The sequence below is a fragment of the Pogona vitticeps genome, chromosome 9, assembly GCF_051106095.1.
Source record: "Pogona vitticeps strain Pit_001003342236 chromosome 9, PviZW2.1, whole genome shotgun sequence".
Classification (NCBI taxonomy): Eukaryota; Metazoa; Chordata; class Lepidosauria; order Squamata; family Agamidae; genus Pogona; species Pogona vitticeps.
This window is the reverse complement of record NC_135791.1, coordinates 18,988,895-19,004,099: the sequence shown is the minus strand read 5'-3', so window position 1 is coordinate 19,004,099 and position 15,205 is coordinate 18,988,895. Positions and strand designations below refer to the sequence as shown.

At 43.3% G+C, this 15,205-nt stretch overlaps 1 protein-coding gene across 3 annotated transcripts in view; it reads right to left on the bottom strand.

Moving 5' to 3' along the window:
* Window positions 1-1,418: 1,418 nt before the first annotated feature.
* LSR (lipolysis stimulated lipoprotein receptor) overlaps window positions 1,419-15,205 on the bottom strand; it is a 30,233-nt gene continuing 16,446 nt past the window's right edge. The window contains exons 4-10 of one of the 3 annotated variants that reach the window (XM_072980363.2): window positions 14,210-14,266; window positions 12,337-12,483; window positions 10,632-10,802; window positions 9,798-9,857; window positions 5,013-5,144; window positions 4,197-4,825; window positions 1,419-2,160 (exon numbers count right to left, since the gene is read on the bottom strand). In XM_072980363.2, the coding sequence (XP_072836464.2) occupies window positions 2,125-2,160; window positions 4,197-4,825; window positions 5,013-5,144; window positions 9,798-9,857; window positions 10,632-10,802; window positions 12,337-12,483; window positions 14,210-14,266 (1,232 nt within the window). In that variant the 3' untranslated portion in view covers window positions 1,419-2,124. The remainder of the gene's footprint in view (window positions 2,161-4,196; window positions 4,826-5,012; window positions 5,145-9,797; window positions 9,858-10,631; window positions 10,803-12,336; window positions 12,484-14,209; window positions 14,267-15,205) is intronic. The other 2 variants (XM_072980365.2, XM_072980364.2) reach the window with 2 other exon arrangements.

Here is a 15,205-nt window from a genome sequence, read left to right as displayed (position 1 = left end):
TAAGTCTTCTGCATTTCATTCAGAAGCGTCGGTTATCTCTGGATTGAGAGGGCCTCTGTGGTCTGTGTCCTCTGTTGCCTCTGGGCACAGGTTTTTCTGGTGCATTGCTTTGCAGCAGTTGGTCACGCAAAGTGACATGTGAATGTACAAGCCCTAAATCATCCCTCTTGTGGCCAGCCGATAAACGGCAGGCATTAGCATTTTGTGCCACCTCCTCGGCAAATGCTCATTCAACTGCAATCAGTCCTATGCAGATCAGTCCAGTGAGTTGCTACAGTTGATTTGCCACCTGGTGGGCAGTCTGGGATCTTTACAACTCTTCCATTCATTTTTCCTTCTCTGTGAGTACAGCTAGGGCCGGAGCAGACACTGTGGAGTTCTGCATATATAATGCAGCAACAATCTTTGATTTAAAACCAGGAGTAGCTGCAAGAGACTACAGCTGGAAGGGAAAGATAGGGAAGAGAAGCCATGCAACATTTTGCTCCCAGAAATACACTCCAGATTTCCCATCCCGACATAGATCTTCCCCTAATTAAAAAAATGCCTGCAGGGTTTCAGCTTTTTAGCAGATAAAAGACCAAGGGAAAGCTTTTACAACCATTCTCTCGCTTAGTCTACTTTCAACTGAAAAATTATACCTACACCCATGCTCTTCATGCAGTCCCACTCTGCTCCTTCATATTGTAGAGATGACCTTGGGGCTTCTGAAGGCTATGGAACTGGAGTACAACCTCTTCCAGATTCCACCAAGCTGGCAAAGATTTAAGTGCACCCACAATACTCCACTGTGAGTCTGCCATGAAGGGACCATATTAACTATGGATGGAGCGGCTTGTTACTAGAAGGTTGACTGCCAGGTGGTGGACTGGCCACAGCAACTATAAGCACCATGATACTGTGGAATAGCTACCATTTCCATCAGTGGCAGAACAAACCACACAAATGAACTACTACATAGATCATAGAATAACTGAGCTGGAAGGAGCCTATAAGGTCATGGACTTCAACCCCCTGCTTAATGCAGGAATCCAAATCACAGCAGATCTGATGGACGGTTGTCCAATTTTCTCTTGAATGCCTCCAATGTTGTAGTACTCTCCACCTCCCAAGGTAACTGGTTCCACTGTCATACTGCTCTAATAGTTAAGAAGTTTTTTCCTGGTATTCAGCCTAAATTTGGCTTCCTATAGCTTGAGCCCATTATTATGTGTCCTGCACTCTGGGATAATTGAGAACAGATCACAACTCTCAGAACTACTGGCACTTTATGAGAGATAAATCTATCAGAAGGGGAGAGGACCTTGTGTTGGGTGAGGGAAGATGGGTAGGAAGCATAAGGTAGCATGAACCACTGTAAGGCTATTAAAAGAGCAGTTTCATTTTACCTTCTTCCAGTGTTGCAATTTAGACAAGACTTCTATTCTACTAATTTTATTTTCATTGATATAAAATGGCAATCTCAAAAAAGTACAAGATAAAAAAACATGGCTGTTTATCACTTCAGTATATTTACAGCACCAGCGGTTTGATGTTTGGAAAAGTGGGGAACAAAGCAATTCTCAATCTCTCTCACACATACACACACACACATACAGTACAAGGCCACACAGATACCAGATAAGTATAAACCACTTTAAAATCTAAGTGAAAAAAAATTACACAATTAAATGGGTCCACTCTGAAATAATCTTCATAATTATAAAAAAATGAGGAAAGAGACAGTAGGATTTCCATCTGCTGTTCAGTGGAGTAAAATCGCTGCTCTTCTGTTTCCAGTACTTCAAGTGTTCTCTTACTGGAACACTACATTTAAAAAAAGGGCACACAATTAAAAAGAATGGCAACAAAGGACTTAGAGGGTTCTGTACAAGCCAGGTGTCCAGAGTCCTTAAAAAATTCAGCCTGCACATGATGGGAAAATAAGGCTCAAAGGATCAGCTGCTCAACTGTTATCCAGATCATCTGTCCTGTTGACACATAGGTGAAAGGTGTGCTTCATCTGACTTGGAATCCTTCTGAATAAAATTCATGCCAACAGACTGAGACTGTCCCTTCTGCCCTCCAAGGCACGGGCAGGACCTTTCTCAGCCACGCAAGGAAGAGACACAGAAGTGGGAAGAGTTAAACCACCAAGCTTTCCCTGCTGACAGCATGATTCTGTAGAGGAAACAGAAAATCAAGGTTAAAAACAATTTCAGAGCTTTATGCCCTGTCTGAACTTCAGAACCTCCCCCTTCCTCCAAGGCTGTTAATACAAAGCAAGAAGAGCCTTGTGGCGCAGTGGTTAAACCGCTGTATTTCAGCCAAAACTGTGCTCACGACCTGGGGTTCAAATCCCAGGTAGCTGGCTCAAGGTTGATTCAGCCTTCTATCCTTCCGAAGTCAGTAAAATGAGTACCCAGCTCGCTGGGGGGGCAATGTGTAGCCTGCATAATTAAATCGTAAACCGCCCAGAGAGTGCTTGAAGCGCTATGGGGCGGTATATAAGCAGCACGCTTTGCTTTTTTGTTAATACCATGAATTGTAAGAACCCCAACATATTTGGAAGACGCACACAGACACAGCCAGACCCTAAGATTCAGGTAAGGTAAAGGTAAAGGTTCCCCTTGACAATTTTTTTTCCAGTCGTGTCCGACTCTAGGGGGCAGCGCTCATCCCGCTCTTCAAGCCATAGAGCCAGCGTTTGTCCGAAGACAATCTTCCGTGGTCACATGGCCAGTGCTACTTAGACACAGAACGCCGTTACCTTCCCACCGAGATGGTACCTATTTATCTACTCGCATTTGCATGCTTTCGAACCGCTAGGTTGGCGGGAGCTGGGACAAGCGACAGGCGCTCACTCCGTCGTGTGGATTCGATCTTACAACTGCTTGGTCTTCTGACCCTGCAGCACAGGCTTCTGCGGTTTAGCCCACAGCGGTACTGGCATCTAAAATCCTTCTGGGCAATTTCTTGAGCCTCAGAATAAGATTCTAGTAAACTTTTATGGGGAAAAGTATCTAGTACCTTAAGAATACTGCCAGGAAAGCTTTCCTGCAATATTTTCCAGGTTTCCTTTTAGTGGACTCTCAAAATACCTCCCATGGTTGAGCTTCCTGAGATGTATAGTTCTTCAGGAGACAAAGGTCTCTGGAAGTTCTTCGGGAGATACAGAGCGTAATGGACAGTGAAAGTAAGACTCCCAGTGTCCTCTAAATCCAAGAGGTCACATGACTGACCATTGGAGGCAAGGCTCTCCTGGTCATGAAGGATGTTGGGAGTCATAGCCATGCTGCCCAATAGGCTCTACAGAGGGTATCTCCCAGATAACTATAATTCCTAAGAAGCATCACAGCATCTTTCTTTAAAATAAATAAATAAATAAATAAACAACAGGAAATAAAGACCAGACAAGATAGTGCAGCTTCAGAGATAAACCCTTCTCAAGGAGGGGATGGGGACAGATTTGTGTTTGTGCCTGAAACTCCCAGAATTCTGCCTGGGGAATTCTTTGAGAATTCTGGGGGTTAGAATCCAAAACATTAAATAGCACATCCCTAATCTTCATAAACCTCAGTGGGTTAAGTTTATCTTCATTAAGGTAAATAACCTATTGCTACTATTCCTTTAGTTATCTCTTTGAGTCCCTTTCCGGTTTCTGGTTCTTGGATCTGGGCCAGCCTTCCAAGAAATCTCACACAACCATGCATGCCACTCACTTTCCACCACTGTCAGCAGTGATGGGGGTGGGGGGGTATAGGTATGTATTCCCTGAAGACAGGAAGAAAATTTCAATACCATAAACTTTGCTTGTAGCTTTGTTGGACAGCTCAGTGGATTCAGTCTCTGGCTGCAGAGCCTGAGGTTGAAAGTTCAATTCCCCACTGTGCCTCCTGCACAGCCTGTAGAGCCAGCCTATGTGGCCTTCAGCAAGCTGCACAATCCCACGATGGCCAAAGAAGGGAATGGTAAGCCACTAGTGAGTACTCCCTACCTCGAAAACCCTGAAAAGGGTCACCGTAAGTCAGAATTGATTTGATGGAACATTATTATTATGATTTAACCTTTGTTGAAGGCCTGCCTCACTTCCCAATCTAATCAGCCTAACTGACAACAATTAGGTCCAGCAGAAAGTTCTATCTTTGTCCATCTATGAGGCAGCAGCATCACACACTACACTGGCAAGATGTCTCTACCACGTTCTCCATCCTTACCTTCCGAAGCTTGCGGTCATTCTTGCCACGTGAAGAAACGGATTCCGTCTCTGTATAAGGGGGAGGAGGAGGAGGAGGAGGAAAGCCATTGCTGTCCTCATCTCGTTTCTTTCTATTCCCGGATCTTCCACTGCTGGATGCACTCCCGTGATCCAGATCCTCACGGCTGGCTGCTCGTTGCTTCTTCCGCAGTGCTTCTTCCAGGAGCCGGTCATCATAGTTGGATCGCTCCAGGTCCCGTAAATCATCCCTGCTCCGGCTACGTCGTCCTCCATAGCGGTCATAGTCATTGCGGGAGTCTGGGGAATAATCGCGACGATGCCACTCATCATCTGAGCCACGGCGGCCACGGCTTCTGGGCCGGGCAGGGTAGGGGTCCCTGTCCAAATCATCTAAAGCATCCATTGAGCGGGATCGTGGCCGATGACCGTAGCTTTGTGGTGGGGAGTCCTCATAGCGGTCCCGCCGAGCGGGCGGTAGCAAGCGCCGATGCTCACTGCCTCGCAGGCTCTCCTCTTCCATGTCACTGATGGGTGACATGGCCTGGTTCCGCAGCCGCCCCATCCCCTGCCGCAGCTCATAGCGCCGATCATCCTCATGCAGAGAACTCAGCTCACTCATCACAGAAGCTGGAAAACAAAACCAAGGTTCAGCAGCTCCTATCTTAGCCTTCCAGGGCACACTGCACTGGAGTAAACAGTGGATTACTAGCTAACCTAGGCATACTTTGCTTACAAGCAACTATCCCTATGACCCATGCTTAGGAAGATCACCGTTTGCTTCTGTTTATAACAGTGGAGAGACCCCACCAAGTACCTTTCTCAAGCCTCCCATTAGGCTGGCCTGGGCGGGAGGGGTCAAAGTTGGCCAGCTCCTTCTCCATGTAATAGAGTACCCTCATGGAGTCATCCTGCTGGTTGGCCTGGATGCGGTAGCCACTGCGCACAGCTGGGGGAGAGAGATTAGGAGCAGGTTTTAAGACAGAGAATCTGCTTTTCCTTTTTCATGAAAATAGACATCTTCCTTGGGATAACAGGACAGCAACCAAGAGGTTCAGTCGCTATCATTATCTGCAAATCTAATGTTGACAGTGGAAAATATGGTCACTGTACCAAGATTTCCTGGCCCTTCTCCTGTCCCACGGATGTCCCATGACTGCTGCACACCCAAAGTCCTGCTTCCTATAGCAGGTTTGGGGGGGAGGGGCAAACAGGAAGGGGGAAAGCAGCAGTTTTAAAGGTAATGGGGAATTCTCAGTTTCCAACATGGGCATCTATCTCATGGCATGGTGGAGGAAACAGAAGCCTATAGATTCTTTGGACTACAAGTCCCCAGTCCTCAATTCCTTGTTATGCTGGGTGGGGCTGAGAGCTATAGACCAAAATGACTGAAACTCCAAAGATTTCCCACTCTGTGGACAAAGACAGGGTTGCCACTGAAATTTCATTTTTCATTTCCCTGACCACCATTTGTCAATTTCCCTGACCACCATTATATAACCACAAGTTAAAAATGAATAGGGCGTGTTGCATTCAATGCAAGTCTTAATGAAATGTTCCCCTCTACAACTACACAAATCTCATCTGTAAAAACACTTGTCAAAGTAAAAGATTTAATATCAGCTTCTTTCAACATCAACTGCAGCAACATCTGCTTTGCAATTGCACCAAAACTTACACCAAGATACAAACGTCAATTCAAGTAAACTCTGGATGCTAACAAATGACATAACCTTTTTTTGTTATTGTTTTAAAGATACACTAAAAATTATGTAAATGTTCAACCTAAAATGGTTTCTCTGAAGCCACATTTTGAAACTTACAGTTTTGAAATTGCAGTAATAGTTAGAAATTATAATACAAGTAAACTGTTTTTAAAGAATTAAGATATAAAACAAGCACTTCTACAGTTTTCTCTTTTTAATTTGCAATTCTTTTAGTTTCTCATCATTTCCTCTTCCATTTTAGCTTCTTCTCTCAGTCTTTTTTTAGCATTTTCAAGACGTTTAATTTGTCCCTCAAGTTTCTTTTTTCTTCTTCTGAATTTCTTCTTGTTGCTTATGGTGTTTAGCCTCCAAGTGCTCTGTGTAACGTGCATGAGCTTGCCTGCCTGACTGCAACAGAGTCATATCAATTACAACAGATGCAAGTCCTCCACAGTTCAAGACGTCATTGTAAATTTGACGTTGACAGACAATAATTAGTTCATGCAAATTCTCAATTAATGTTGATTTATTAACTGAAAATCTACTTTCAACAGAAGCATTACCATGAGACAGGATAAAGCACATTTTGACAACAGTCTAGAAACTTTTGTTAGACATCAAAATACCACTGTATAACACATCCAGTCCAACTTCAAAATGTTGTTTTGCAATATATGCTTGAAATTGAGCCTTGAACTCATTGTGGGCAGCTGTGGTTAAAATAATGTACTGCTGCTTTGATTTTTCCACTACTGTGTCATTGATCTGATTTGCTTCATGTAGAGCTTCAAGAACAGCCCCTATTCTGGTGATTCCAAGATCTGGCTTATGTTAAATGATAGTAGGATATAATGCACCATCTTGAACTTAAAAGGACTTCTCTCAATCAACTTTTCAACAACAGCTACTACCATGTTTTGACACTCTAGGCAAAACTCGGCCACTTGCCGTTCACTCAGTTTAGTTTTTTTCAACAGCTTTTTTGCTGCAAAGCCAGTGTCAACCTTGCTTCCGTCAAGCAAGTTCTCAGACAATTTCATGTCAATTGTTAGCAAGTGGGAACCAAAAGGCACATTTCGGAGCCTTTCCGATTTTATGCAATGACTCATTCGCTTGAGTAGCTTACAAAGTTCTTCCCTTAGCTGGGGAATCTTTGAATAGATAATACATGTTGCACACGACTGAATTCAGGTCCCATTTCACTGCTTGCAATCCTGTTTTAAAAGACTCATATACAACATGAGGGGTACCAGTTCCAATGTCAATCAGTCTTTTCCCTCACCTTTATAGTCAAAGTTGGTTTTAATTTCTTCTTTTAGTTTTCTCAGAAAAAGGTGATTTACATTTGGCCCACCATAGATACTTGTAATAATTTTGCAACTGATAAAGAAGACATGCCTTCTTGAAACTTCTGAAGAAGGTCTTCAGCAGTAGCAGTTGAAGAAAAACAGTGGTTAGATACCATGTGGAAACTTTATGATAGTAATCATCCCAAAAATGAGCCAATGTTTGGCATTGTTTCAGTAAAAGATCAGAGAAATATGGTGACAATCCAAAAGCAACAACATACCTTGCTTTTGTTTTTCTAGGATGAAACTGTTGAGATATCTGGATGTCTGAGAACATTCACCTGAATAACTCACTGATGTTGTTACAAGAGTTAAACGACATCACCAGTTGCAAAGCTCACATGCACTCTGCTGTCCTAACACAGTCCTTGATTACATAGGCAGCCATACTAGTTCGTATGGTGGGTAATTCTTTGCCATTTTCATCACTCTGATCATGTTTTCCAGTTTTTGCAAGGGCTGTCTCTTCACCCTACTATCTGAACATGTACTTAGCTTTTAACCTAAATATATTGCGATGGACTGTTGACTTGATTTAATTTTCAGGTTCTTCTGATGTACTGGCTGTAGTGCATGAGACTCCACAGCTCTAATTCCCATATTACTTACTTAATTCAAATGTTTTGTAGCACACTTTACAATAACCTTTGCATTTGTCTCCAGCAATTGGTGATAGCCATGGAACAAAGTCAGGCATATTTAAAACTGTTCTCTTAGAAGTCATCTTCAAAATGTGGTTTCAGATACAGGCCTACAGAGAACCCCCTGCCTGACACCAAGATGTTAGCAGATTTATTTTCTGGCAAGTAGGAACTTTCCAAAGCTGGGAAAGTTTCACTTTCACTTTCTGATTCCAGAAAGTGTAATGAGCAGATCAGGAGCAAAGAAGGAGATGGAGTTTAAATGCTCGCAGATCATTTCTGCAATCTAGAGAAGCAGACAACCCTCATTTGCAACCTTTATGCATGGGAGAAGTCAGGGAAGAGGGTAAGAGAGCTGGTACTCTGTAAACTCCAGCAGGAACAAGCAATCACATTTGAAAAATGTATTTTGCATGGTACAGAGTAGAAAGTGCTAGTTGACTGAAATCCAACAGCAGCAAAACTCATTTGCAACTCTGTGCTGGGTTTAGCAAGCATGACCCAAAAACATGCTTTATACAGTAAAGTTAAATGCAGTACTAGAAGGTAAGCGTGCTCTGGTCTATGTGGTCACGAAGAATCGGACATGACTTAACAACTAAACAACATTTCTTATGTTAGACAAAGGGGTAAGAAACTACGTCTCTCCAGACACTTTGGACTATAATTTCCACAATCCCTTACCATTAGCTACAATGGCCAGGGTTCTGGAAGTTGTAGGCAAGAAAACCCTGATCAATCTGGAAGACCACAGTGGCCTGTCTGCTTCAGATCATTAGCTGTTTTCTGTATCTTACGATGGAAGAGTGGGATAAAATTAACTGAACTAAACATCTGCTTATATGATCTCATCTATATTCTCTGTGGCTCAGATCTAAAGGAACTTGCTCACCTAAAGAGATGTGTCAGCCACAGTCAACTTCTTCAGTCTGAGGGACTAGATTGTCTCCAGCAAAGATATGTGTTGGCCTAACCCTCAGCATCATTCTCGGCTATAGTGTCTGTCCTACCCAGCTCAGAAAAATCAAACTCTCTAGATTCAGAAACGTCCATGTATTCCTGGCACTAAATAAGGGGACATTCCAGAGTCATATGATGCATTCACTCCTATTATGATGAGAAAAGTACATTTGCAAATTCAGAAGCAATACATGTGACTCACTCCTCATGAGTCACTGTAAGACTGATTCCTATTCCAGCTTCATCACTATGCAAGCAATTTTGCTCTTGCCCAGTAGAGGGAAGCATCAGTTCTCAATTTTTCCCCTCCGAACATCTAATTCCGATTCTGGCTGGCTCAACCAAAGTACTACAAGCAATTACCAGATACAGTAGTACCTTGGTTTACGAACGGAAGTCCATTGAAAATAATGCCTCCGTTTACGTTTTTTTTTCTTGGGTTTTTTCAGTTTATGGAGAATGTTTCCCCCGGGATGCATTGTGCCTGGAGGTTTATAGCGCCTCCCCCATTCCCATGGCAATCTGCATTCTGGTTTATGAATTTTTTGCTTTATGTAATGTCCCGGAAAACACATTAATTTTGTAAACCGAGATACTGTACTACTGTAATACAGTTCTCCAAGTGAGCCCAAAGATGAATAAATAATCTGAGCAGCTTCCCCTCAATCTACCATGTGAGATCAATAAAATCTGCAGCAACTACCTACAGCAGTGGTCCCCAACCTTGGGCCTCCAGATGTTCTTGGACTTCAACTCCCAGAAATCCTGGCCAGCAGAGGTGGTGGTGAAGGCTTCTGGTAGTTGTAGTCCAAGAACATATGGAGGCCCAAGGTTGGGGACCACTGACCTAAAGGACAGCTGTCGAGTCTCTACTTATTTCTAAACATCTTTCAACGAAGAACCAGCAGACACTTCAGCACCTGTGTTCCAACCCTGTATTTCTTACCAGCATTTACAGCACTCTCTGTATCCCTCAGGAGAGGCACCTGCGAGCTGTTTCCACCAACTGCAATGCAACCAAGAAACAGCAAAGAGATGTAGCACTACGCCACAACTGAGTGACAAATAACAATGGTTAGACTGCTACATTGGCACATCAGAAATCCAGGTTCATCTCCCCACTGAGCTATAAAATTCCTGGGGTGAACCTGGGCCATCACTCACTCTTTTCTTCAGCAAGACTGACCTCAATAATAAAGTGGGCGGTGGAGAATCATGTACTTTACTAGAGGAAAGATGAATATAAATGCAGCTAATAAAATAAGTATTGCCAGACTATGTTCCTGAGCTTTACAAACTCACCATAGCTCTGAGAACCATAATTTTACACCATAAACCTGACCCAATTTATTTAGGTGTATTGCTAGACCTTGAGCCACCAAAGGTCATAGAATCATGGAGTTAGAAAGGGTGTTGTGGATTATCTAATCCAAGTCCCCTGCTCAATGCAGGAAAATCTCAGTATCCCTAATGAATGACTGTTTATTCTCTGTGAGCAGGCAGAGGTAGAGGGACAGACACCCCTCCACACACATGTAATCAATTTTGCCAGTCAAGTGATTTCAAGGTCAAATAAGCTTACTATTGTAATGAACAAGAGAGCAACTTTTTGAAGTATTCAAAGAGACCCTACAAATGACCACCAGCAACATCACCACACAGACATGAGGTCTCAAAAGGGAGGTCCTTGACTAACCTGAAGCCTTTTACAACCCTCAGTTCAAACCAGCTGAGATGTCACTCTGGGACAGAATGAACTTGGCCAAGAAAAGCTACTTACCTGAACTGGCCCTGTCATAATCCACTCCGTAGCCATTGTACATAGAAGGTGCTGGACCCATGGGAATCATAGTAGGTGGGGGTCCTGATTTCAGTTGGCTGCTGGGTGCATAGATGCTAGGTGCATAAATGCTTGGAACTCCAGTAGTTGCAGCTTTTCCTGCAAGGTAGACTAAAGAGAGACAAGAACTATAGCTTAGATGATATCAAACCTGGGAAGTAAGAACTTCAAAATAGATACAGTGGTACCTCACAAGACGACGACCCCGCTAAACAACAAATCTGCATAACGATGACTTTTTGCAATCGCTATAGCGATTCGCAAAACAGTCATTCCAATGGGGGATTTTCGCTGGACGTTGATTAGGTTCGTGCTTCACAAACCGTTTGTTCGCAATACGATGATTTTTACAGCTGATCGTTGGCTTTGCAAAATGGCTGCCCTGTGTTTTCCAGACCCATGCTTTGCAGGGCAGCCATTTTTACAGCTGATCGGCACTCGCAAAATGGCTTCCCTATGGGCAATCGTCGCTGGACGACGAGGTATTTTCCCAACTGGAATGCATTAAACTGGGTTTCAATGCATTCCAATAGGGAAATGGATTTCACATGACGATTTCGATAAACAGCAATTTCAATGGGACGGATTATCGTCATCATGCAGGGCACCACTGTATGCAGCACTTTCCTAATCAAAACGCTCCAACGCATGTTGTCTGCTCATGAAAGACTGCATGCGGTTATCATCATCAACTCTCAAGGGAATGTATACGGACACACTTCATTTAACTCTGTGATCAAATACTAACGCTCCCTTATCATGGTTGTGCATCCACAACTCTAGCAGTACAAAGCTTCTGCTGGAATCAACATAATCATCCAAATGGCAGTTCTTGAAGATCTTGAAAAAACATGTTAAGCATACAAATGAACAACAATTCGAATGTATGTTATGTTTAAAGTTGTCCTTAGACTAATTTCTCCTCTGTGAGGGTCAGTAAAAATGACTTGGCACTTGTCCCATTAACTGAACTCATCAAAAATAACTTACACATGTTTGTGCATACCTTTCAATGAAAGGTTTTTCTAATACAGTATATTAATTATGTCCATATAAACTTAGAATACAAGGGATATACTGTAGCATCTATATCTGCATCTGTTTTACATTCTGTCAGGCCATTGGAATGTTCACTATGGCAAAAAGAAACCACCAAGCATATATTCGTAAATATTAAATATTTGCTTTTTCAAATGCTTGTTTTGCAAAATTAAGAGGTAGAATCTGTATGAAATATCTCGGGAGCTTCTGTGAACTTGGGCGGAAATGAAGGCCATCAAAACAGAAACAGCATGACTTTGAACACACCCAAGTCAGGAATCCAGAAACTAGATCAGAGCTCCGCCTTACAACACCATCCCAGACAGGATGTCCTCCACAGTGCCCACAGTTTTGCAGCAGCAACCTCCTGAAACTATTTAACACAGGGAAGTATTTACATTTTTAAATCAGCGTCAGGCTGCTTCAGAAAAATGACTGGCTGCTTGGACACAAGAGCTCCAAGTGTTTCGACTGAAGAGGGAGGCATCACCTTGTATGCAGACTCACAGTTAGAGGGATGTGTCCTGGGGCAAGGGCAGATGGCACAGGCCCCTTGTTGCAAATCAGGGCTGAGGAAGGTCCTGGTTTCGAGAACAAGACTTACGTGCTTCGGGGCAGCAGCACTTCTCTGGGCAACAGGGGCATCGGACGTAGCAGCAGCACGTGTGAGGGCAGCACTGGCACCAGCAGATCCCCAGCAGCAGAAGGAGCAGAAAAAACCCAAGCACCACCAAGACGACAAAGAGCCAGTCTGGGAGAAGAGAAGGGGGAGGAATAGCCTTTTTTGAGACACAGCCAAAAATAAATCCCATTTCATTTGGAAAGTAAAGCTGAGCCATCTTGGCAGCTTCTACAAGCAGCTGGCAACCTGTCATTAGGCAAAATGAATGGCTCTTGGGGTTTTGTTTTGAGGTTTTTTTATGCAAAGGGTACTGAACATCATACTTCTAAACATGAACATCCTGCCCCTAAAGGCATCCAGACATTCTAGGCAACCTGATAATGTCAGTCTCTTCCACATCATAGTCCTGTTAGATCCAGGGCTGGGTTGGCCCTGATAAGGATGGGATACTGTCCCCTAACTGATTCAGGAATGCATATACCCTGGCCGAATAATGGGACTGGGACCACTCATATTGGCAGGAAGTAAAGGAGCCCCCTCATCTCAACACCATTTCTGTGCCACTTGTACCCCTCGCTGGCCACAGGGAATCATCAAGACTACCGCGGTGCAGCAGGGTACTTATCTAATGGCTCAAAGCAGCAGCATGGGAATGACACGAAGGCAAGAGGCTGCTCTTATCTCCCACCCTTTTGAAGGCTCCCAGGCCTAAAATTCTGCCAGGGAACTCCTGCCAGATTACAAAACCAAGAGTTCTTTAATTCCAAAAATTCCACTCATAACCACTGATATCAATGGATCCTGGTACACCGTGGAGCCAAAGAGAAGCTCCCAACCACTGAACTCCCAGGGGCTTCAATAATCCGCTTATTTATTCTATGTCCTATTGAATTCATTAGCAGCCCACAGCATCAGGCCTGCATCCTGCCTTAATCACTTCCAAACTCCTAAACTTCGAAGTTTCCCTCTTTCTTATCATGCTTAGAGTCCTGTCTTTCTTGAGTGAGCTCAAAACATCAATGTGTCCCTCTTCCATACTTCTAGCCTTAGTGAGGCAGGGCTAAACTAAGAAAGAATGAGTGGCCCAGGGCTACATAGTAAGTTTTGCACTAGAACCCAGAGTTTCCAGGTTCCAGTTCAACACCCTTACCAGCACACCACGCTTATTCTTTGAGCAGCACTAATGTCTATGCAGATTTAACAAACCATGTTTGGGAACCTTGCTTTCCAACCAATCTCATTCTGCAAGAAAACATCAATCCAGTCCTTCAAATTAAGTCATTTTTAAACCATAGTGAAAAGCCAAAAAGACAGGCAACAGTTGATCAGTAGGCTAGGACACCAAATAGTAATTTTCACACATAATTTGCCAGCAAATCCAGGTTTGCCAACACACATTGGCAATTTTTTTTTGAGTGGAGAGGGAAGTGCATTGCATGCCCAAGAAATGTGATGTGCGTAGCAGACCACAAATCGTGTTACCAAATCAGCTGCTCTAATGCACCCTGCATCACACAACCACTCTGCTTAAGCCAACACCCCTACAACAGGAACAAAGGATGTTTTCTTATTTATGGGACATTGTTGCAGTTCTTGTTCTGTTATTGAAAGAAGGCGAGGATCAGGAAAAGACTAGAATGTGTTCCAATGAAGACACCATAGTAAAAGTAGAAACTCTTACAAGAAAAGAAGAGAGAAAACAAGCATTTGGAAATCTTTTTCAAAACAATCCTACTTCTGCCCTTGAGAGATGCCACGATAGCAAGAATTAAAGAACCAGAGTAAATCCCACCCTCTTTCAGATTCCTCCCCTCACCCTGAAAGATAGCATGGAAGAAGGAAGCAAAGCCAGTACCTTCCATATGCCCTATCTGAAAGCCTGGCAAAAGCTCTGAGACACCGGAGGATTTGCCTACAGAACAAAACAGAAAAGACACAGAAAAAGTTACCAAATACAGTGGGCTGCCCTAGAGGCAGGCACTTTGGGGCTAGAGATGGGGGTTTAAGGCATCCACTCAGTTGTGTCCCAGTACAAGAGGCCTTGGCAAAGAAAAGGACTGAGTACCTCTGACAAATAAAGAGCACTGCCTTTGGGCAATCCTAGGAAAGCTGGCTTTTCGCCCTCTGAGCAAGGATGAACCAATACCATGGCTTCCATGTAGGCCTCCATTTCTCCTATCCCTTTTCAAAGCTTGGGAAACTTCTATTCTTATTCTTATTCTTATTATCATCATCATCAACTCCTAGAATGTCCCAGCTGCTGGGGGGCTGTGGAAGCTGCAGTCCAAATTCTCAATCAGTGGTCTTTCCTCTTATTTTCCCCACTCCTTGGGCTTCCTCCTCTTTTTTCTCTATTTAGTTGAATTTTGTCATTGCTGTTCTTTCCTCTCCATTTCATAAGGTGGGGGTTCTCTCTATTGCCAATTTTAAAACTTGCTTTTAAAAGAAAAGCACCATCATTGGGGGTTTGCTCCAAGTGACTCATGTACATGTGGACAGATAGGCAACTAGTCAAATAATTGCCAGTCTGACACGTCTGAGGAGTTTGCAAAGTTGCTTAACAATCTCCAGGCTTGTTTCTTCACTGGATTTGCTTTGCGACACAGGAGAAGTCAAAAGGGAAAAAATAAAACTGAGCAAGGCCTAATGGATGCATGGGATTCCTCAGAAGCAATAAGAAGAAAAGAGAGCTCTAACCTCACCATTCCACACAAACACACACACACACAAACTGCCCCTAAGTGTGCTTAAAGATACAACACTGAATGCAAGACAAGCATGCTTAGAGTTTACTTTTAGCTACAGGAGCCCCAACCTTAACATCTGGTACATAGCACAAAACATTAACATC